Source organism: Otolemur garnettii, unplaced genomic scaffold (genome assembly GCF_000181295.1).
Source record: "Otolemur garnettii isolate 467f Iridium unplaced genomic scaffold, OtoGar3 scaffold00002, whole genome shotgun sequence".
In the NCBI taxonomy this organism is placed as follows: Eukaryota; Metazoa; Chordata; class Mammalia; order Primates; family Galagidae; genus Otolemur; species Otolemur garnettii.
The window spans coordinates 23,421,139-23,446,338 of record NW_003852397.1 but is presented as its reverse complement, the minus strand read 5'-3'; the positions used below and the strand labels follow the sequence as shown (position 1 = coordinate 23,446,338).

The 25,200-nt window shown below is 37.1% G+C and overlaps 1 protein-coding gene across 2 annotated transcripts in view; it reads right to left on the bottom strand.

The window, feature by feature from the left end:
* The window catches only part of LAMA2 (laminin subunit alpha 2), a 614,120-nt gene extending 596,811 nt beyond the window's left edge, over positions 1–17,309 (bottom strand). For both annotated transcript variants that reach the window (XM_003781659.1, XM_003781660.1), the window contains exon 1: positions 17,102–17,309. In XM_003781659.1, the coding sequence (XP_003781707.1) occupies positions 17,102–17,213 (112 nt within the window). In that variant the 5' untranslated portion in view covers positions 17,214–17,309. The remainder of the gene's footprint in view (positions 1–17,101) is intronic.
* Between the last annotated feature and the right edge of the window lie 7,891 nt (positions 17,310–25,200).

Below are 25,200 nucleotides of genomic sequence, written 5' to 3'. Positions count from 1 at the left end.
TATATATACCTCAAGAAGCAAGATAATTTAAGACAGCTCCACTTTCTAAAATATCTTATTCATCACTTAAGAGGTATTGATAACACCTGTATCTATTCACACTGTGTTTCAATACTTGTGAAAATCTGTATCTACAAAAATATTCATCCACACTATAGAAGCCCTTGGAGGAAGTACATGAGCTTTTTTTTTTTTTTTATTTGTTTGTTTGTTTAGAGAGAGAGTCTCACTCTGTTGCCCATGCTGGAAATGGCACAGGTGTGTGATAAATTTTTTTTAAAAGGCAATACTTTTAGTTTGTCCAGAAAGTGTGCTTTTTTCCATTCCATTTATTTTTGAGTGCCTACCATATGCCAGACTAGAAGCTGAAGATAAAGCAATATAGACAAAAGAAGGCCACAAGTCCTGTCACTATGAAACTTACTCTGTGGATTTCTAATTGTTAGAGGACCGAAGATCTTGAAAGAGGAGCTAGTTGGTTTTCTACAATAAACCTCTTGAGGTTTATCAGAGAATGTGATTGGATTGATCTTCTAATTTATTATATAACTTAAAATCATAATCAGGACAGATTCATTACAAACGTGAATCCAAGTTTGACCTACTCCACGAAATTATGTTCAGAGGAGCCTGGACACACACGGCCCTGTGTTAATTCACAATAAAAAATATTTATGTATCTCATCAGTTCTGAAAATGAAGTTCCTTTTACAACAGAGTTTATATTTCAATGGTTGGGGGAGACAGACAACAGTAAATAAGGTTATTCTAGACAAACATAAAATTGACCAAAGGAATTACAACAGGGAGATGAATGCATGATAGGCGCTACTTTAAACTGGTCCTCAGGAAATGCCTTCATAGAAGTGACAGTTGATGTGAGCCTGGAATACTGAGGAGGCAGCATTGGGGATCTCATGGAACAACGTTCTGGACAGAACAGTAGCAAGGACAAAGGCCTTGAAATGGAAAGAAGTCTTCACTATTACTGGAATACAGAACAGAAAAAGAGAATAGTTTAAAATCAGAGAAAAATACAAGGGCTCACTCAGTGACGAACAGCCTTATAAACTAAGAAATTAGGGCTTTGTTCTCCTTGCAATGGGAATGAATTGGAAGGTTTTAAGCAGAGGAAAGATCTAATATGATTTACTATTTTCTGAGCTCATACTGACTGTTTCATGGACAATGAACTATAAAATGGAAAAGAGAGAAGCAGAAAGAGTGTCTAAGAGTCTGCTGTGGTTGCACAGGCAGAAGAAAAAAAAATGACAGCCCGTGGCCTGGAAGAAATAGGGATATTAAGATATGCACATACATGGAATAAACTTGGGTGGTTTGGTTGACAAGCGTGCTGATGATTTGGACGTGGGAAGGGCAAGAAAAAGAGAAGTTAATGATCACTTGTAGGTTTCTAAGTGGACTTGGAGGTGGCTGGTGGTACCATTTTCTAGGTTCAGGAAAGCTTGTGTATGAAAACGCATATGCTCAGGACTGGAGAATGTTGGCTTTGAGGGGCCGAGGAGACAATCAAGGGAAAACATCAAGTAGGCAGCACTATTATGATTCAGAACTAGGCTGGCAGCAACTGAGACCAGCCTATGACCGCCTCTAATTCCATTTAAACTATGGCAGCATGGGGCAGTTGTCAGATGTTTCAAGGCCACTTGGCCATGCTGACAACCCTATTGACTCTCTACAGGCCTTCAATGATGGTTCTATTCTCTTTGGAATACAAAGTAAGCACTTGATTTCATGCAATCCTTACAACTACTCTTCTAAAAAGTTAGTATTTCTTATCATTATTCTAAAATAAAGTGAGGAAAATGAGGTTCCAATAATTCAGCCAATGTTACTCAGCCAGCAAGGTGTAAACCCAGGACTCAAACCCCAGATACCTAACTTCAAAAGGCTTAATGCCCACATTAGCTGGACTTGGGAGGCATAGTCTGAGCAGTGGGACCACAGCTCATGTTAACAATTACCTAACCAGTGAGACGTCTGTTGCCATCCCTCAACCTCATACAGGGCATTGCCTGGATGATATTCTCTACTCTGGGAGTTACCATAAGCATAACTACATGATACCTGATTGACAAATATTATAGATAATATATTCCCTCCTTTTGATAATTTATTTTCTTATGTTAAAAAAAAGCTATAAAAACAAAACAGTCACTTTTGTAGTAGTTTGGTTCTAACAGTGGCCTTGGGCCAGACCCTGGGCTGATGAACGTCTGAGCTTATGGCTTTAGCTATCATGCTGCCATTGCTTGGCACCTGTTCACCACTGGACCAGTACAAGTCCTTGGCCTTGATTATTTAAAACTTCACGTGACAACAAAGATAATGAAAGCACACTCTTCCCAACCAAGAATTCTAGGGGTATTACACATTCTTCCATGAATCTTACAAATTTAAGACAAATTGGACATGTAGTCCCAGCTAATGGGAGGCTGAGGCAAGAGAATCGCATAAGCCCAAGAGTTTGAGGTTGTTGTGATGCCACAGCATCTCTACCCAGGGTGACATAGTGAGACTCAAAAAAATAAAAGATAAATTGGACACCCCTAAGAATTCAGAGAGCACTGAATGCAGAAGGCAAATATTGTTCAAACAGTAATCTTTGCATAGGGAACCTCACCAAAGGAAAACACAGCCATCTCTGCAGTGCACCCTCCCCCCCTGTTGCTTACTGTTTTACGCTTTTTCAGCACTGAAGTCACATGCTGTCTGGGTAGGTGAACGGGTCGTGGAGTCAAACCACCTGGGCCCAAATCTCAGTCTTTACAGTTCACTGGTTGTTTGCCCTTTGGCAAGTTATTTAATATTTTTCATTTCCGTTTTCTCCTGTGTTCCATGAGATTTGCAGTATCCACCTTTGATAAAGCATGAGGTGTGCTTAGACCAGCGCTGGACTAGTTTTATTTGAATACCTTCTTCTCACCATGAAGATCTGAAAACTTACACAGCCCTGGACTTTCTGGAAGGAAGGTCACAGATGAATTAATTGACACGGAAGTAAATAGAAGCACAGTAAACATTTCAGAAAAGACGAGTCTAAGAGGGCAATGCTTTGTTCCAAGGAATGAATATTGAAAGAAAAACGTTAGATCCAGGTGGGTGAGGAACTTTGGGATAGTTCGCTTTCCTGGCCCCTCACCAGCAGCACCACGTCAGGTGCCCTCTAGATAAGAAAGGGGCTGAAGGTCAAGTGCAAAAATGTTTTATGGAAGCTTGAGGAATGAAGGAAAAGTAAAAAGGACTTTTGCAGAATTTCAAAACATATTGTTGTCTACATATAAAATGTATCTATAACTATTTGCAAAGCTAATCAAATTTCCCTTCCAGCCTGATTAGCTCTTTGTATTTTACTGGGATGTATATGGAAAAATACACACAAATAGGAGGATTAGAGCATGCTATTCCGAAGGGCACACATTCCACAGTTATCTGCTTATTTTGTCTACACTGAACACTTTTTAACTAAAAAATATAAGAAATTTTGTTAAATACAAATTCTGATAGGTACAAAACCAGTCTAATTATTATTAAAGACAAATTACACTGGGAAGGGAGAGGTTATATTGGGTTGAAAGCACATAAACCTCAAAAATGTAGTTATTTTAAATTCTAACACGCTAAAAAGGATCTGAGCAACTTGTCTACTTAGTCTGCGAACACCCTGCCACTACTCATGTTCAGACCCATCAGTGTTCAGTCAGCCCATTTTTTTTTTTTTTTTTTTTTTACAAATTTGAACTCATTACCTATCAGAGCAGTGTAAGACGTGACCAAATGCGCATCCTTGAGTCTTTGGATATCTCACAACAAAACCAGAAGAAGAAACCAGATTCATCATTTGACACACTTAATGGTATTTGATGAGATGGACACAGAAAAAGGATAATGAGCATCACAGACCCTTTCAGTGCTTGATTTGGGAATCACGACACTTTAGAAGGTTAGAAATAAATGGAGAAAATTATTCTGAGATACCTGAGATGCAACAGCACCTCCAACAACGGTTCCTTTTATAAAAAGCACAGAGTATCTTTCTTGTTGTAAATTCAGAAGCTTAACAAGGAAGCTCAAAAATATCTCCTCAGGATTCCCAATATGTATTCCCTTTGTGTTAACCCTGGTTTATGAGTTTACCTTTTGAATCCATTAGGGATAAAATACTATTTCCAACTTTGGGCAAATGAATTATTTTGATTTCTGGTTTGCACAAGTGAAAGGAAAAAAAGCAAGGCCAATGCTAAGGCACAGATACTGATTGTCCATATTTGGACCCAGCTGGTTTTAACTGTTTCCTACACTTCCCAGAGGGGAAACTGGATTTTTGCCCCCTTGAAAGAAAATGACATAATTGGCCATTGATGTCACGGACTAGACGCGGGTTAAAAACTAACGTGGTTTTGGCTTTCTGATTACAAATTTACCTGCACATGGCTATAGATTTTAACTTAGAAAAGCTGCAGGCAGTAAGGACTAAAGTATAAGCCTGGAAAGCACAAAGAAAGGTCTGTGAATCCCTGAGTTCCCAAGATATTTTCTGGGAGCAGACAGCTTTAAATTCTTTTAATAACAAGATAATTATTGAGTTTTCATTGTGCTGACATTTGCACTGATGGTGCAAAAGTAATGGTGGGTAACCGTGATGGTACAAATCAAAGCAGAGTACCAAACTGTCCTAGTGGTAATCTTACTTTTCATCACTACATACACTACAGAGAAAAAAAAAATACAGTTAGTTTCACAGAAGAATATCCTTGAAACAGGAACAATGATTAATTTATTGATCTTTTACCTTTAGATACACTATTTTAATATCAACCTTATGCTGTAGTATGAGGGTTGATTTGAGGGAAAGCATTTGTATAAGTGTTTCAGTTGCAAGCTAAACTACCATGTTTCCCTGAAAATAAGACACTGTCTTATATTTATTTTTTCTCAAGAAGACATACTAAGGCTTATTTTCAGGGGATGTCTCCTCTTCTCTGCACCAAAATGCAGGGCGTGGCTATGTAGCATATCTAGGTCTTATTATCTGGGTAGGGCTTATATTTAACAAATGCATAGAAATCCTGCTAGGGCTTATTTTGGGGGGTGGTCTTATTTTCAGGGAAACACAGTAGCCACTTTTTTCATGGAATAGCTGTTCTACTACAAAAAGTGTCTGACAAATTATGATTTTTTTAAGACTCATTTATTTGACAAATATTTTCTTGAGGATGAATAAATAACTACACTCAAGAAAAATGACTTACAAAATTTGTCATTAATTTGTAACTTCCAAAACATTTGAACTTGCAAATGAAAGTAAGTATTTTGGAAAAACGTATCTCTATCACTGTGAGTTTAAACAGCTTCTAATACTTAGAAACCTCTTTGATGAGATCAATGCTGACATAATAAATGTTATTTTAAAAAATATTTTATTACGAAATTTGTCAACTTGTGGGTGATCTGCACAACTCAGAGAATCCATATTTTCCATATAATCAATGAATGATGTTATAACATCACACATGAGCAAAATTCTTTCCAGTGCAAGATAGATCCATGGATTTTAATGTAACAGTATAAAAGTATTACTGATACAGTTTCAAATACCACATTGTAGCCAATCTTTAAAACTACCACATACTGGATGTTGGTGCAGAATCAAAGAATATTTACAGCAATCTTAAAAGGTATTAAAATACTTCTCTCTTTTCTAACAACCTAACCATACAGAATGTGTTGTATATTTCTTTATGTGCTTAAACCAAAAATTAAGCCAAGGTATATACATATAACAATTTAAATGGAGAGGCAAATATGGGAACCCAACCCTCTCCTATTGAGCCAGACATTAAAGAGGTTTGGATGGTATAAAATTATTTTGAATAAAGCTATGTCATTTTTATCAACACATAATTGTTTTATTAGTTACTTTAAATTAATAATTACATATTTTTTATTTTACAATTTTAATTTTTAATTTAATAGAATACTGAATGTAAATTAAAGCTCCAATGTTTTCAGAGTACAAAGGAATCTTGACACAAAATGCTTGAGAACCCCTGAATTATTTTATGACAAGCTTTTGTGATTTCATTAACTAATTAAGGTTTGCTGTTTATTTATAGGGAATTGGTCTACGTTGTGGACGCTATTTTTTGTTCTTATTCTGTAGTGGGCATGTGTTTACTAAACAGATAATTTTTGCCATGTTTAAGAACCTAATCTATTCTTGAAAACATAAACTAAGTGTATTAAGAGACAATGGGAAGAGCCAGGTGTGGTGGCTCATGCCTTTACTCCCAACATCTGGGAGGCCAAGGTGGGTGGATCTCTAGAGCTCATGAGTTAGAGACCAGCCTGAGCAAGAGTGAGACCTAGTCTCTAAAAAATAGCCAGGCTTTGTGACAGGCACCTGTAAGTCCCAGCTACTTGGGAGGCTGAGGCGAGAGGTTAGCTTGAGCCCAAGAGTTTGAGGTTGCTGTGAGCTGTGATGCTATAGTACTCTACCATGGCAAAGAAAGTAAAACTCTCTCTCAAAGGAAAAAAAAAAAGAGCAAATGTGAAAATGTCTAAGAAAGTGGCTGATAAACTAACAATGCCTAAGGCCAATCCTATCACTTATTACAATGATGACCAGTGTTAATAATGGTATTTGTATGGTCTTATCTATGAGATAACAATCCCCTGAGACAGAATCAAATCTTAAATTGTCTTTCTTTAACATGGAAAAATGAGTTCAGGATAGTAAAATGACATCCATCGCTTAAGGTAACTTTATCATGAAGGGCTGACGGCAAACCTTATGTTCTGGGGTTCTAGTTACACATCCAGTAACTTTTCTAATGTGTCAGAATGAAAAATTGAATGGTTGCCCTTAACATGTTAGATGTGGTGGAAACATTTTCATGATAAAAAGGGCCTACAGGAAATGTTCTGTCCGAAATTATTGAAAATTCAATGTTTTCAAATATAGAAAAAAACAGTTTTCTCTAGAGATTTACTGGAGGTTATATGACTTTCTGAGGTGGTTTTTTGTTTGTTTGTTTTGGTTTTTAGAAATATGCCAGTACATTTAATACACAGGCAGACACACTAAAAATTCACTCTATCCAAGTTAGTATTAAGTATGGGCTCCAAACTATGTTTTCACTGTAGTGATTGATTAGGGAGAGTCTAAATAAAGAGAGTCTATAGTGAGGGTTCTTCTACAATCCAAGTAGACTGTCCCCTGAAGACCAGGCTGGATTTAATTTACCTTGTAGGTCAAACATGCTAAATTGTCATCTCTATCTGAGCAGGTGCCAGTGAGGAGGGGACATGTGCTTCTGAGGCTAAGAATAACAACTAATCTTTATGAAGGACTATTTGCATACATTTTTCTAAACACATTATATTTATTAAATGAGGTGGGTTTTTAATAAAAATAGAGTTTATTAACATAATAAAGCATGTCCCAAAATGAGTTATTCCTAGAAAAAATATTTATTATATCACATTTGAAGTGTACATGGGCACAAATATCACTAAAACTTCCATCTCGCTGCCTGTTTTAAATCACTTCTCACACTGAGCTACTAAAATGACCATTAGCTAATTATAGGACCTTATGTTTCTTCTTATCTCTGTTACTGAATTGTTGGGTAACTTTGACAGAATTACTCCTCTACAATGAGGTAAACAGTTTGCCATCTATCATCCCTTACGCTACACTCAGAGAACCTTCTAGAAACATTTGCCCTTCTTAAGCATAAGACTAGGTCATATGCAAAGCAAATAAAATTTTTTCACTTTCTGCTCAAAAAATAAAGGAGAAAGAAGAAAAGAGCAAATATTGACTGATTAGCTGTGAAGCATTTTCACTTTATCATATACCTTAATTCTGCATTACCAATACAAAATAAAAACACTCTGCACTCAGGTTTCGGTTCTTCATTAAGTGGTAACTTGCCTATGAATGCAGTTCTTGCCTTTTCCTAAGTCCATACTTATTCTTCCCCCCAAACAGAGGAATGATTGTGGCAACTGAAGATACAATGAGGTATATGTTAAGAGTTTTCACTGTAGGTTAAGCTGGGAAGTTTGGAATAAAGAAATACTACAGCACAAATTCCAATCAGAACTGAATTCATACAGACGTGTTTTAAGGGACATAAGCCAATTCCTTCACAAATAGCCTTAGCTGAATTTGTAGGCCACACAGTGTTAGAGAAAGGTGTCTCTTTGAGAGAGAGCATTTATAGTACCAAGATGGTTTTTAGACTTAATTCATTTTTTGAGGTATTTTGAAGATTCACATTTATAGCCTCAACTAGATGCTCCTGTTTCATATTCAGTGTCCTATGGGCGCCTCGCAACAAAAGAACGAGATCAAGTAACTCCTTGAAATTGGTGTGACAAATTCTGTAACTCTCTTTCCTCCTTGAGCATAGGACCTTCCATATTGTAAGCAACTTAAAAGGGATTACATCTTAGAGTTTTAATACATAGCCACATGACTGAAAGTTACCATTATCCCATTTAAAATTTATTCTTTGGTTCTAGGATTTCTAGAAATTCAATTTTTAGATTATCATATTGTAATTTTTTAATAAAATAGAAAATCTAATGATTTAAGAAAACAGAAATTGAACACACAATATGTTAAACATACTAATTAGTTACTATGAATGCTGACTTCTAAAGGACGCAACATACTGGTGCTATTCCTGTATTCCTCCCTCCCCTCCTGTACCTACACACATACACGTATCCTGTCAAAATCTAGGAGATGTGCAAAATTTTGTCCTCAGTTCAACTTCAAACAGAACTCTTCAAATGCTTTCATAAAGATGTCAAAGTTTTTGGATTAACCCTGCTCTAATTCTTATGTATATCCATTTGGTTCTTATTCTTTTTTAATCCACTAACTTTTATGTATTGACTATTGTTAAAGAATTGATTATACAATATAATTAATACCATTATATTTTTACCCTGCTGAAGTAAATTGACTTCAGAAAACTCAATAAAGAATCAACACTTCTGTATAGCCCCGTGCTTAGTAATGAAAGTCCTAAGAATTTAAACATTAAAATTTGATGACTGCTTTTAAATGTATGGAGAGTTTTTAGTAACACCTATGTGTGTGTGTGTGTATTTCTACATAGTTCTAATCAGTATGTGTGCGTTTCAGCAGGAAAAAGCCTGGAAAGACTACATGTTTTATTTTTGTTCTTCTATAATAATGAATGAATTATTATTTCACATTAGACTAACATAACTCAGAAATGGAGATATGATTCTTTTCAAGATGTTTTATAAAAAGATGAAGATCTAAAACTCCAAAACAGATGATCGCTAAAGATCCACAAAGTCAGGAACAAGACCATTGTCTCACTTCTAATTCTAAAGCTGGCACTGGAATTATTTTTATTGATGTTCACGACAAGCTATTAGGCAGTTCTTTTCCTTCTACAAAATGAGGATAATTGCATTATCCCACTACACAGCTCTGCTCCATCAATGTGTAGCACCAAACACCATCATGCCAATCTAAACCATCTGGCACTCAAGACATCATCAAACAAATAGCCTCCGGGAGGTACACAGCTCAGTGGTCAACAGAGAGGGCCCTACGTGGAGACACATTCTGAACATTGCACAAGGTGCATTTCCTGAGTGCCAGGCACTAAACAGGTCCTCAGGTTGCACTCATTTGGGAATCTGCATAGATTAACTTGCTATTTGAACTAGATTAGGCTTGTCACAGAGGCTGGTGTTAGGAGCAATAACCCACTAACAGACTATCCTCAATAATCTTTTTCTAAATGTCATGTGTCCAAATAAAAGCCAAATAGCACAAAGCTCCAGTATTAAAATCCATATTCGGGAAGGCTTAAGGACAATAAAACTTTTTCTACTCATGCTATACGTCTTTGACAAGCAAATGTCTTTAGCTTGAACTCACCATGTAAGTTCAGATTATGTCTCCTCAAGACTATCTTTAGATGGCAATTATTAGGGGCTTTCAATAAGAAAAAATTAAATGAAGTTTTGTCTTATATATTTTATTAAAAGTTGCACATATTAGAATCATCTCTTTTCATTACCATATTTTATTCACAAGCAGGATACTAAAAGAAAGGGAAAAGAAGGAAGGGAGGGAGGAATACAGGAAGGGAGGGAGGGATACAGGAAGGGAGGGAGGGATACAGGAAGGGAGGGAGGGATACAGGAAGGGAGGGAGGAGTACAGGAAGGGAGGGAGGAAGAAGCTATGCAATTTCTTTATGTAACTTGTTCTAAATAGCAGAATTAACTTAGGCCAAAATTGCATTACTTTAATCCAAAAGTCACTGTAAGACTTACATTGATCCTTAAAGTCATTATAAAAATTGTCAGAGCATAGACTAAGTTTCTGACTGTAAAAATGGATGCCATTTCAAGTTCATATCATGAAAGATGTCATCAGATCAATACATCACTGTGTCATTTTTAACAATAGTGTCTAAACTTGATCTTTGCTATTGAAACAGGTAATAAAAAAGGAAACTCCAAAGTACGCTTATGTCCATGAGGGATTGTGAATACTTCTTTTTTTTTGTTTTAAAGTGTACACTAGTCAGGCTTCCCCTAGAAATCCAGGACATATTTCTAAGTACACTAAGGTAAAATTTCAACCAGTTGTGGGAGTTCCTTGCAGTGAAGTTGTTTGTTAGGCACTGATAGACTTTGAATTGTGGAATAGTGTTGAGATGCCAAAAGGAAAAAACTGCAGTGTTACAAAGATGCATCTGAGCTTCACAGTGATAAGTGATTGTTGAAATGAAATACAGACTCACTTATAGATGCTCTGTGATTGAGATGTTTGAGGGCAAGAGATGAATCTAAGATAATTCTACTCTTGGAATATTGGCCTGGTCCTATGGATTAGGGTCTATTGGGGGAAAGCATAACTATCTTTCATTCATTCATTTAACTGCTGAAGACTCCCTAATACCTCCCGTGTCACTCAGACTACAGGGAAAAATCTCTGCAGTGATTAACAATGCTATATGCTCCAGCCCCCATCACTTCTCTGACCAGTCCCACTATGCTCCACTCTTACAGTGAGAAGTAGTGTTCCCTGAGCTGACAGTACTGTCCTCCCTGACATCTGGACAAATCACTCCCACACCACCTTCAAGGGTTTGCCCAAGTGCAACCTGCTCAATGAGGTCAACCTTCTCCAACCTATTTAAAATAGAAACAACTTCCCTCCACTCCTACAACTTCTGACTGCCCCTACCCTGCTGGACGTGTTTGTCCCGGACATTTTCACCTACTATCTTCTATACATGTAAATATTCTTATATTACCTCTTCATCATATAGTTCCTGTATTCCTGTCTCGCCATCTCCATGGCAACTCACTATAAGTTGCCCAAGAGCAGAAATTTTTTTTCTATTTTACTCACTGAATGCATTCATTCATTTACCGCATTCTCACATACATAGAGCCAACCCCGCCAATTTCCTTCATAGATTCTGACCTCTAAATTCAGTCTTGCCAACTGGGAAATCCCAGCCTTGGTTTTGTTTCTGGCTGCTTGGTGTACACCAAGCCTCGTGTGGATCTTGAGAGCCATGTGCCCATCTACTTTGGTCTTTCTCGAAACTCCGCTTTCTCATTCACTACAACTGGGCTTCTGCCTAGATTCCTGCTTAGTGACCCAGATTCGAATCGTAACTATACAGAAATCCTATACAGGAAACAGTTCTGTAACTTACACAGAAATCTCCATTCTGGATTAGAAGCTAAACAATTGGTGTGACCGATCATTTCCTCCTGCTTTTCTTACGCTTCTCCCGGCTACTAAATAAGGATCTACTGCACACAGGACAGATGACCTACAGTCACCACTCTTGACATGTTTGTTTGTTTTGTTTTGTTTTGTTATGTTTTCACCCTGCTAGGACATCTTTCTAGTCATGCTCCACCCACAAAGTAGGAGTTTACTAGATAGTTACACTGATCTGAATCAAGCCCTCATGGGTACATCCTTTGGACCTTTCAATTTAGTCTCCCAACACCCACTAATCTTGCTGTATGTATTCTAGAAGGAGATGAGTTTCACAATTCTGAACTCCACTAGGTCCCAATTCCTCCCCTTCCATTATGGACAGAATTGCAGTTCAATAATCCTAAAATAGATTATGAAAGGATGTGTGAGTCCTCATATTAAGCGTAAGAGAATTTTTTTTAATAGCCCACTGCTAAATCTATCTGGACCAAAGTAAACAAAGCTTTAGTCTCAGAGGCCCAAGTTGAAATGTCTAGCACATTAATCACTGACCATAAATAATCAATATTTGCTAACTGTATTAATGGAAAAGCAGTGACAATGTTCTACTTTAGACAAAGGCAGACTGAGAAAATATTGAGATGGGAAAACCACCTACAGAAACCTTTACTGAATCATAGCTATTACAGTACAGTGGAGAGTTGTAAGAATTTCAAATCCTACTAATTCAGAAATCCTTTTTCCTGATGATAAATAAGTACCTCCCATAAAATATAGGCTCTTTTTTGTCCTTACAACAGCCATATCTGGATAGAACCCTTTGAATACCTATTTGAGTTTTAAAATAATTATATCTGTAGAAGGCAAAAACTTCCTTCACCTTCCTCATATTATAGAATAGGTGTCAGTTACCTGTATCTCAGGAGCTAGAAGAGCTAAAGCGAATTGGAGAAGAAGTATTAAACCATGCTCGATTTTTTCATAAACCCCAGTAAGTCTCGATACAGATTCACAAAATCAGTAAGTCTCGATACCTTGCACAAAATCCGAGGATAGAAAATTCTTAAAAATAAGATAGGCCAGAAATCTGTGGACCTTGATATGTGACGTAAAATATAATATGAAATGTATATCGATTTTCTCAACTATAATGGAATAGTCAATATTAAATATGTTATTACTCTCAGCCATGCATTATTATCTGTTATGAATCATTTTTACTAACCTCTTGGGTCACTATACAGTGTAGAAACCAACAAGTTACATAGGTAGCAAGTTACATAGGTAGCAAAAGAAATGATAAAAAAAAAAAGTCATTCCAGATTTACGGCCCTTATAAATACCCTAAAAACTTCTCAGGTAATTCATAAACTATTCTAACATTAGATAACACAGGAGGTTTCAGAACTGTGCACTTGACAGTGATGTGGAAGTGCCATGCTCAATTTCTGAAGTATTCTTGCCAAAAACGTGTGAGGGTTGTCTCAAACATGTTTTTTATTGTAAATCCCAGAAAGCACCTAGAAACACACACATACACACACATACATATTTAAGAATTTGGAAATTTAAAGATAAGCATGCACTCCAGAAACAATAGATTATACTGATAGAATCTTTGAGTTAAAGAAGGACTGGAGATGTCATGAGTATTAACTTCCTCTCACTGCGGCATCCCATCCTGAAATATCCCTGACCACTGCATGGGCATTTCCAGAAGGAAGGTGCTCAAACAGGACCCAGTTCTTCCACGTCAGCTCAAAATGTGGACTGGTGAGGAGTGGAGCAGTGGGGAGAAGGAGCAGTTTTCTACATTTTAAAGAATCCAGACTTTCTTCATGGTCCTATCCTTCTAAAGATGCCGGTTCAGCCTTTACAAAAAGCATTGTCGCCCTTCTTCTACATAACAACCCTTTTTATAATTTGAGGATCTCTCTTATGACTTCCTTCCCCCCCTAATTCTTTCCTTCTTCAAATGAAAGGGCTCATCTTTTCAAACCCATAACCGTTCTCTGAATTTACAGCCACTTGGCAATGAGGTGCCAGATGCATGCTAACCGAGAGACTGGTCTGTTTCTAGGCACTTACCATGAAAGTTAAGCTCCTTTGCCAGCCTGACACACTTTATGTTCACACTGAGCTTGCTGCAATTCAGACTGGCCTTTCTCACCCTGGCTTTGTCCTCATCGCTGTACATAGAAAGGACACAACGAATTTCCAGAGAAGGGCAAATGGAATTATTTGACGTCTGGATATGAATAATAAAAGCATGTATGTTTCATTTGTGGTCCAGGCTTTAGAAATCTTTAAAATTCCCGAGCCTGTTATTAAACAGCTTAGCCACTTGAATCAATTTTGGACCATCTGCAGTTCCGATAAGCTTGGATTTTGTGTTTTCCATCAAGTCATTACCAAGATAGGTGAACTTAAGAAAACCTCTGTCCCCCTGTTAGAGATGTCTTTCCAGATTGACCTTGATCCACTATGCAATATTCTTTGGAAACTATTTTTCAGTCAGTTGCCATTTACCTGCCATCAGGCTTCCATTTCTACATATTATTCACAGGGATATTAGAAGTGATTTTATCCACTGCCTTGCTGAAATACAGAATCGCTCTGATTACATCATTTTTCTATTTTTGTCAAACTTATATCTAGTTAAAGAATTTCCTTGGAGTATCATATTTGCTGAATCAATGCTATTCATACTACAAATCAGTATGCTATAGAAACCACATGAGACCTTAAGAAGAAAAATTTTTAAACAGAAAGTATGGTTACATTCATAACTAAATACAACATCTAAAAACGATTGGTTCATGGTAATGTCTTAATAAGTTGGCAATATACTCTAAAGGGAAACAGAACTCTTACACAATTAGGGCTTGGTCAGAAAGGTCAGTGCTAGTATAATCAAAAACAGAAAAGCTGAGGATAGCCAAGAAAACACGGCTTCAGTCAAGTCCATAGCCAGTGATCCTCCCTGAGAGCATGCTTCAGAGAAACAACTTCGACAGAAAACATGGCCTGAAAAAGTCAATGGAAAGATACTCTGGAACCATAGAAAGGGAATTTCAACATAAACAATACTAGGAGTGCTTTTAGTTGTTGAAAGTTAAGTTATCCTTATCAGTTAGGTAAAGGTAAGTCAGCCATTCCAAGCCTAGGTTTCAAATTGTTCAATGAGCACAGTAACAGCTGAAGGCAAAAAAAGATCACATATCTGACATGTTTAAATTATAAAGCACGTTATAAATTTAAAGTTTCATGCAATATACGGAGGATGCCAAAAACATGTAAACAGATCTTGAGAAAGAAAAAACTGAATTAAAATAGTAGTAATATATACTGATAACAAAGGATGAATACCAGTCACGTTGAGTACCTCTTGTACTGGCAGACGTCAAACATGATTATTACAGTTTTAATACAGTTTTTTTCCTTTCTTAAAATGAGTATGCATTTTAATACCCTCTGTATACTACATATACTTTTAATATTTACAGGTCTAGGCCATTTGCCCTTTAGCTAACCTCCAAATATATCACAAAGGTCTAGACCAAAGGCAATACACATAATAGATGCTGTAGGGCAAACGCAAGTCTATAGTCGGCTCTATGGTATAGATGTCCTGCATAAAATTCTCCATGTATACAACATCCGAGTGATCTTTAACAGAATGGTAGCAAAACCTCTCCTTTTGCCTTCCCCTCAACTTGGGCATGGACCACAGACATCGAGTGTTAATTTTACCTCAATTAAAAGGAAGAGTAAAGGGAAATGGTGTGCATCATGGGGTAGGGGAAAATCTGAGTAACAACCCACTTGATCCCTCCTCTGCATTCTCTGAGCTTCTACCCCATCCCTAGGGAACAGAAGGTGGTCCCCTAAGCCCCCTCTCGTCCGCAGCTGCCTAACAGTACTCAAGTGTTATATATCAGGAAAACACATATAATTGAGACAGATTCAGCTGTCAGTGTCTCAACATCACTGTCTCATAAGTTTCGATTGAGTTAGCCCCTTTGGCCCCCTTTTACCTCTCAACAAAGGAAAAGCAAAAATAGAAGAAAAAGTTATACAGTCAAGTCAAGGTCATTTTTATTCTAGGAATTTTTATCAGGGAGTTATTATTATAGCAAGAAGCTTAGGGTATCTTTTTACTGCCTGATGAAAAATGGTGCAATCCTGTTAAAAATGCAGACTGTAAGAATAACTACCAGAAGCATCAGACATGGCTTCATTCCAGTTAACTAGAGGAGGGATAAGTGCGTTTCAAAACTTCAGCAGAAGAGTCTCATCAAAACTTTCAAAAGGTTTGAACTTTCACATTTCGTACTCTGAGAGTACACATGTTAATATTAGAAACCGTATCTCATTTATTTCGGAAATATTATTAACTGGGATACGAGTTTTCCAACGTGCAGAAATATTTGCTGAAATAATGTATTACCAATCGTGTTTGCAAATGCTGCAGATGTGCTTCTTTCAAAATTCATGACACTAATTCTTCAAAGACTCTCAAGAGTTTCAGAAATGATATGCATATAAGCACAAAGACGCTCAGACAAAAATAATTTAAGGTACGTCAAATAAAACTGTTTTTCAAAGTCCCCTAAAGTGCGCATCGGTTCACTGTGGTTTTAAAATATACATGACACGGAAGTCTCCTCTGTATTTAAACAAGAGAAGAAATTTCCCTCTAATAAAATAGGGTGCCGATATAGAATGTGTTAATGGAAAAGGTGAGGGCTTAGAGGCACCATCTCCATAAAATTCTTTTAAAAGTCCACAGACTTACCTATTTTATACGGTACAAATCCTGTTTAAATATTTGGAAATTAAGTATTTTTAAATAAAAAAAAGAAAGAAAGAAAAAGAAAAATATTGCCTCCACTATCCTCCGTAAAGTTCCCAGATGCTCCACACGCAGCTTGAGAAAACTTTCTCTGCAGGGATGGAATCTGATTTGGAGAAACTTTGGGGGGTTTGTTTGTTTTGTTTTTCAACTGGAAAAAGTATGCCTTTGGGAAAGATTTGAGAAATCAATTTGTCAGACGTAGAGTGATAGATAGTAAGACCTCAGAAGCGACTGAAGAAGGGCAAGGGCTCCCTTTCCTTTGGCTGGAGGTAAGTCATTCCCCCTCCGGCACTCCCTGAGGGAGTTGGAAGTGAACTTGCTTCGAGTTTAGGAAATCTCTTGTTGCAAAGCGCGCTCTAGGAAGGCGAAGCAAGAAAGCGGTCCCCAGCCAGAAACTCTGGGAAGAAAGGACCAGTGAGGAGCCGCGGCCCCGGCAAAGGATGTGATCCCCAGCCCGTGCCTCGACTGTACCTCTTTGCTGATGTGCCGGCAGCTGTCGCTGCTGCTGGGAGCGCTGCGCCTGGCTTTCCCCGAGGGCCTGCGCGAGCAGCAGCAGGAGGACCCCGGCGGCTCCCGGCATCATTGGGGTCCCGAGCGGATCCACTTCTCTGGAGCCAGAGGAGTCGCTGCCGCCCTGTCCCCTGGCCCTGGCTTGTGAGCTTAGCGAGCTGCAGCTGCTGGGGAAGAGGAGGAGACAGCCCTCTCCAGCTTTGGCTCTGCCGCCGCCAGAGGGTGGGGGGAGAAGAAGGACACTCCTCCACTCTCCCCCTTCCCGGGCACGGCCCCACCGACGGCCCTTAAAGGCTCCCCCTTTCCTCGGCCGGGCCTTCCCTCCGAGGTGGGGTCGTTCCTTAGTGCGACTTGTTATCTGAGCTTTTAAATTAGAGAAAGTAATTGATCTGAAAGCACTTCGGGATCAGTAAAATCCATACACATGGAAAGCATTATTTGTGGGAAATCCAAGTAGCTAGGACCGTTTACCTCTTGAGAAAGGCCTAGCAGAACTGTGCGCAGCGCTGTGTATCCAAGCGATCCGCCACTGAGCCAGGATCCTCCCGAAGGCCAGGGTGACTGAGCCGGGAAGGTGGCCTCTGGGGACACTGCACTGCGGGCCAGGGGACTGAGTGCTTGGTAGGCAGCTGGCAGGGCAACAAAGGGGAGACAAAATAAAATAGCTCCCCTTACACCTCTAGCATAATGGTTAGCATTAAAGCTTTCAGTTTAGTAAGGAGACATTTACTTAAAGGGAATAAAGGCCTTTGCAATGGTCCCCTTTCAGACTCGAAATTTCATCTCACCCTGTTCTGGTTTTCGTTGTTTTTTCCCCCCTTTAATTCACTAGAGCTTATGCAATTATTTTCTGCCATGGCAGTTCAGATGCTAGCTCCTAATTCGGTTCGTTATTATTGTTTGTTAGTGGGTCAGTGGGTCTTAAAGTTTCAAACAGCTCCTAAATGTGTTGAATGAAGCTTGCTTGGGGATGGGGTGGGGCGGCTACTGGCACCCACGCACTGTACCCTGGCTGTGGGGAGTCAGAGGTGCAAAGATGTGAGTTGTCCCTTATGCACAGGACAATCCTCCACCACAACTTGTCTCTCTCAGACCTGCGAATGAACCAGTGGGTGTTCATTTAAGTTCTTAAAAAAACAACAATTTTCATCTATTTGAAAAGTACATTAAGTCTATTTGCATATAAATTTTTTTTGTATGATTCTTATTTTCCAGCGTGCATCTATAAATTGAGGAAAGAATGCACTTAGTGTTTGGGAGTTTAACCAAGGGTTGTTTGCCCTTGCAGAAAAATCATGTCACTGCTAAGCTTCTGCGTGGTATTTCAGTCACCAGCACAATAATACCCCATTGGTTAAATTGATGGTGACTCTTAGTAATGGGCGCAGACTTCTATTTTATTTTGCCTGCTGAGGTAGTTTTAGCCAAGCATTTATATTTAATATTCTTTATACATTATAGATAAGATATTATGTTTATTTTTAAAATATTTTGAAGTTATATTATCTATGAATTTCCTTTCCGTAAAATAAAAGGGGCATTTTTCCTAATAAGATTAATCACTAGCAAAAATTTATCTTTCTGTATTTTCCATCTTCCTTAGTTCTGTTAATATTAGCACCAGGAAATTTTACAATCCTTTTGCCTTAATGTGGATTTCTGTAGAATGGCATTTGGCCCAAGTTTGCATAGTTAAATATTACATTACTTATTATTATAATAATATAAAAATAATAAAATTTACAATATGTTAGCATTTATTATAATTAAAACTTTTCATATTTTTAGTTTTCTCTAATTTTACTTGTTAAGTGTTTTGGGGGGGTGGGTGCCCCTAATAGCAGCTCTCTGCACCCTAAATTTAGCTTCTAAACCTATCGCTATGCTGAGAATGACTATTTTCATGTAACCATGTCATGGTATCAACCATGAATAGAAATCTGGTTAGGCAATCTGAACTGAATAGAACGTCAAAGTCAGAACGATATAATTGCTAACTTTAACTGTGGAATGGAAATACCATGTTGCTTCTGTTATCTTCCCCTTTAAGCTTTCTCTACTATAAAGAATTGTTTGAGTCAACATATGGATAAAAATTAAGAAAGTCTTTAAACAGAAGTAAGATACAAATGAGTACAATCAAAGCTATAATTTTTTTTTTCAAATAAACCTAATTAAGGTACAATTTATATACAATGAATGTGCCCATGTGATACATTTTTAAATGTAATCACTGGACAGTTATCCCAGTTAATTTAGAGTCCATTCCTGTCATTGCCCAAAGTTTTCTTTCTGCCCTTTCAATAAATCCTTCAATGTGCACCCTCAGAAAAAGGAAACCACTGATTCTGTCACTATAGATTAGTTTTGGCTATTCTCAAATTTTATATAAATAGAATAATAAAATAGTAAACTTTGGTTTCTGGCTTCTATCACATAGTAAAATGGTTTTGAGGCATACGAGTCATAATGTTTACTTCAGTAATACACTTCTTTCCTTGCTGAATAGTATCCTATTGTATAGACACATCACCATTCACTTTCACCTGTTGATATACATTTTGACTGTTCCAGTTTGGAGCTATCAAGAATAAAACTGCTATGACTTTGGAAGGACCTGTTTCTATTTCTCAATGCCTACGAGTGATATTATCAGGTTATTTAGAAGCTATATAATTAACTATAAAAAACTGTGAAACCATTTTTTCTATATGGTTGTTATCATTTTATATCTCCCTCCCAAGCCTTATGAGAGAGTTCCACATGCTCCATCTCTTTATCAACACCTACTATTATTTCATTTTAGCCACTCTAGTGGATGTGTGATGTTATTTTGCTTTCATGTGGTTAATGGGCATTGGTATATCTTCTTTTGTGAAATGTTCACTCATTTTTCCCATTGGCTGTGTTTGCCATATTATTAATGATGCATAACTCATTATTATAAGATTTAAGTACATAATCTAGAGAAAAGCCCTTTGCCAAATATATTCAATATAGTACATATCATTTTGAATCTGTGGCTTGATTTTGTTTTTCGAACAGCTTTCTAGAGCAAAAGTATTTAACTCTGTTTAAGTCCAGTTTATTAATTTTTCATGTATCTTAAACATTTTTTGCCCTTTTCAGAAATCATTCTTTACATCAAAGTTAGAAACATCATCTTCTTTAATTCTTTCCTTTTGGACGGCGCTTGTAGCTCAGTGGGTAGGGCGCTGGCCACCTATACTGAGGCTGGCGGGTTCGAACCCAGCCTGGGTCAGCTAAACAACAACGACAACTGTAACAAAAAAATAGCTGGGCATTGTGGGCCCCTGTAGTCCCAGCGACTTGGTAGGCTGAGGCAAGAGAATTGCTTAAGCCCAAGAGTTTGTGCTTGCTGTGAACTGTGATGCCACAGAACTCCACCCAGGGCCAAATCTTGAGACTCTGTCTCAAAAAAAAAATTTTTTTTTTCCTTTTTTCATGGATATTTTATAGTCTTTGCTTCTACATTTAGGAGTATGATTTATTTCAAGTACATTTAGATGTTTGTTTGAAGTAAAGCCTTAGGTGAAAGATTTCAATTTCTTCTTTTCACACAGATGTCCATTCTCTTCAGTACCATTTGTTAAGAAAGATATCATTTCCTTATTTGATTACCTTGGCTCCTTTTTCAGAAATCAATTGACCACACGTGGGTCTATTTTTGGACTCTTTTTCTATTGACATATATACTTTTATATATATCCTTATGTTACTATCACAGTCTTTATTAGTGCAGCTTTCCAGAAAATCTCAAAATTAGATAATATAAACCCTACAATCTTGTTCTATGTAAAAAATTCTTTTGACTATTTTAAGTGCTTTGAATTTTCATATGATTTTTAGGTAAAAAAAATTCTTTTATTTATTAATGAAGGTGAAAATTTTAGTTTTTATTTTCAATAGACTGTATTTTTTAGAACTATTTTTAGAACTTTATAAGTTGAACAGAACAAAAGAGAGATTTCCCATACACTCTCACCTCCAACAGGCATACACACAGCATCACCCACTAGCAACACCCCCCTCAGAGTGGCACATTTGTTATATTTGATGAACCTACACAGACACATCCTTATCTCTCAGACTTCACAGTTTACATTAGGAGTCAATCTTAGGGTTGTACATTTTATTTGGACAAATTTATAATGATCAATATCCATCATTATAGTGTTATACAGAGTAGTTTCATTGCCCTAAGATTCCTCTGCACTCTACCTCTTCATCCATCCTCTCATCTTCTACCTCAAACCCTAGCAACCACTAATCGTATTACTCTCTTTAATCTTGCATTTTCCATACGTCCTATAGGTGGCATCATAGAGTGAGCAGCCTTTTCAGATTGGCTTCTATTACTTAGCAATATGCATATAAGTTTCTCTGATATTTGGATGTACCAGTTACTTACCCATTCACCTACACATACCAAAGGATATCTTGGTTGCTTGGGCCATTATAAATATAGCTGCTATAAATATCTGTCTGCAGGTTTTTGCATAGACATCATTTTTTACTCCTTTGAATAAATACCTAAAAGCTAAGAATATGTTTAATTTTCTTTTTCTTTTCTTCTCCCCTCTCCCCACCAGAGCTGACCAGGTTGGAGTTGACCATGTAGGTTTTGACGTATGTTAATTATTCTAAAATCCACATAATTTTTCAAATCAACTTATATTTCTACCAAGAGAAAAAAAAAAACTAGTAGGGAGTTAGACTGCAATTAGATTGAATTATAGATTAATAGTGGGAGAATCGCTATACACTAAAAACTATGGTTACAACAGAAAACAAGATAGATAAGTCCCTACTGTCATACCATCTACATTCTAGTGCAGAGACAAATAATAAATTAGTAAAAAACTTGAATGAATCATTACAAGTTGTTCCATCATTTATAAAGGAAACACTCAAGGTGCTATAATAGCAACTGTAAGGTGAAGCCTTCTAATTTAAGGAGGGTGTCAGGGAACATTCAGGCTGAAATCTGACAAAGGACAGGACTCCAGTGAATACAGTGGTGTTAGTAAAGACGAGAGAAATATTTTGACACTGTTTGGGACAGTGAATTCACAAGACTTGCTAACCAACCGGATATGAGGATTTAAGGATTATTCTAAAGTTTCTGGCTGGAGCAACTGGCTGTCTGGCAGTGTTAAGAACTGAGATAGGAAATAGAGGAAGACAGCCAGGTGTGAGTTAGATATGTTGAAGTTATTACCATTGGAGATGTCCAGATGGTTATTTTTAGCTCTTATGAAAGCATTTCACAGTCATTCCATGAACAGAGTACATAGTCAAGGGAATAGGTTTCTCTGTGAAGTTGAGAAATGAGTGTGGAAGGAATGATTAGAAAACATAGCTAGCCTAGAAACAAAATCATTTAGTTTATGTTCATTTGCATCACAAATTAATGAGAAGAAAAAAAGGAATATCAACCATAATGGCTTAGAGTGCCTTAGACAATTCAGTAAGTAATTGGAAAAAATGAAAGTGAATTAGATCTTTACTAAATATCATACATAAAATCCCAAATAAATTTAATGATTAAATGCAAAACATGAAAAAATATTTTTTAAAATGATAATGAGTATGACAAGGAAGATATATACAAAGTTATTGTAGAAGTAAAAAAACAATATCTGTGATATATACCAGACACAATCAATTAAAAAATGAGAGTTTATTCATATTAGTTTTGAAAAATCCTAACTAATAATAAACATAACAAAAAATGTATAAGACCAACATTTAAAATATTTCTACAAGACCCAAATAACATAAAAAGAGTGACCCAGTAGCTTCAAAGAAAATGAAATACTTAAGAATACATCTAACAAAAGAGGAGAAAGATCTTTTCAAAGAGAATTATGAAACCCTAAGAAAAAAAAAATTGCAGAAGACAATAACTCCATTTGTATGGAACCAGAAAAAAACCTGTATAGCTACGGCTATTCTTAGCATTAAAAACAAAGTTGGAGGTGTCACCCTACCAGATTTCAGGCTATATTACAAGTCCACAGTAATCAAAACAGCATGGTATTGGCACAAAAATAGAGACATAGATATATGGAATAGAATAGAAAACCAAGATGAAACCAGTCTCTACCTACAATCTGATCTTTGAGAAACCAAACAAAAGCATACAGTGGGGGGAAAGACCCTGTTTAACAAATGGTGCTAGGAGAACTGGATAACCACATGTAAAAGACTGGAATTTGATTTGTCATCCCTTACAAAAATTGACTCAAGATTGATAAGAGACTTAAATCTAAGACGTGAAACAGTAAAAGTCTTAGAAGAATGTGTGGGGAAAAACTCTTGATGATGTTGGAATGGGGAAATATTTTATGACAAAGACTTTAGCAGTCACCACAACAATGAAAATGAATAGACCAGACATAATTAAGCTGAAAAGCTTCTGTACAGCTAAGGACACAACAAGTAAAGCAAAAAGACAACCTTTAGAATTGGAAAAAATATTTTCAGGGTATCAATTTGACAAAGGATGGATAACTAGAATCTACACAGAATTCAAATTAATCAATAGAAAAAGAGTAAACAATTCCATCTACCTCCGGCAAGAGATATGAACAGACTCTTCTCTGATGAAGACAGATGAATGGCTAACAAACATTTGAAAAAATGCTCATTGTCCCTAATCAGCTCAGAAACACAAATCAAAACCACCCTGAGATATCACCTAACCCCAGTAAGAATAGCCCACATCAAAGTCTCAAAGCTGCAGATGCTGGCAAAGATGTGGAGAGAAGAGAACACTTTTACACTGCTGGTGGGACTGCAAAGTAACACAACCTTTTTGGAAGGAAGTATGGCAAATCCTCAAAGAACTCAAATTAGACCTCCCGTTTGATCTTGCAATCCCATTACTAGCCATCTACCCAGAAGAAAAAAAAATTCTTTATCATAAGGACATTTGTACTAGACTGTTTATGGCAGCTCAATTTACAATCATCAAAATGTGGAAACAGCCTAAATGCCCAGCAAACCAGAAATAGATTAACAAGCTGTGGTATATGTGTACCATGGAATACTATTCAGTCATTAAAAAAGATGAAGACTTTACATCTTTTGTATTAACCTGAATGGAGGTGGAATACATTCTTCTTAGTAAAGCATCACAGTAGGGGGAGCAAAAATTCAATGTACTCTATTCTAATATGAAGGCAATAGATGATCTAATATGAGGGGCTGGGAGAATGAGGGATGAGGGAGGAGGAGAAGGAGGAGTGAGAGGATAGGAAATTACAGTGTATGGCACACCTCTTAGCGGGTAGGACACAATTACAAGAGGGACTTTATCTAACAACCACAATCAGTGTAACCTAATTCTTTATACCCTCAATGAATCCCAAACAGTTAAGAAAATGGGTGACCTACGTAAATAGAAGGTTATTCTATACGCCTAAGAAGATTTAACATTATAGAATCCCTTCAAATTAATTTATAAATCTAATGTGATCCTACAAGGAATTGTGGTCTTTTTTTGTTCTTTTGGCTAGTCCTTCTTTGGGGAACTCACTTTTACTTGATTCTTAATAGAAAGATGGGCCTTCTCATCCAAAGACAAACAGCTCTCTTGGTTGCCAATGAGGTCAAGAGTGTTGACTGTGGCCAATCAAATGTTCCCACCCAAGCAGGCCTTCTAACCCACAACTGGTAACATACAGAAGCAGAGACAATGTTAAGTGCGTTGTAGTGGCAATGGTGGTGATGTTCAGCCAGTAGCATTCATGCCAGTCCTCATCATTCTTTCAGTTCATTCAATTGATGTTCACTGAGAGACTATCGTGTGCCAGGCATTGTTCTAGATGCTAGTCAATGAAGCAGACAAAGAGCTCTGTTTCTCTATAACCTCAAAGATTTTATTCTAGAGAAGAAGGGCAGATAAAAATAATAATCACAATAATTAAGTAAATTATATATTAGATAATAATAAATGCAAAGGTCAAGGAGATGTGATATGGGCCTGAGATTGGGTGACTGGGATGGGCTTCAGTGAAAGTGTGACATTTGCA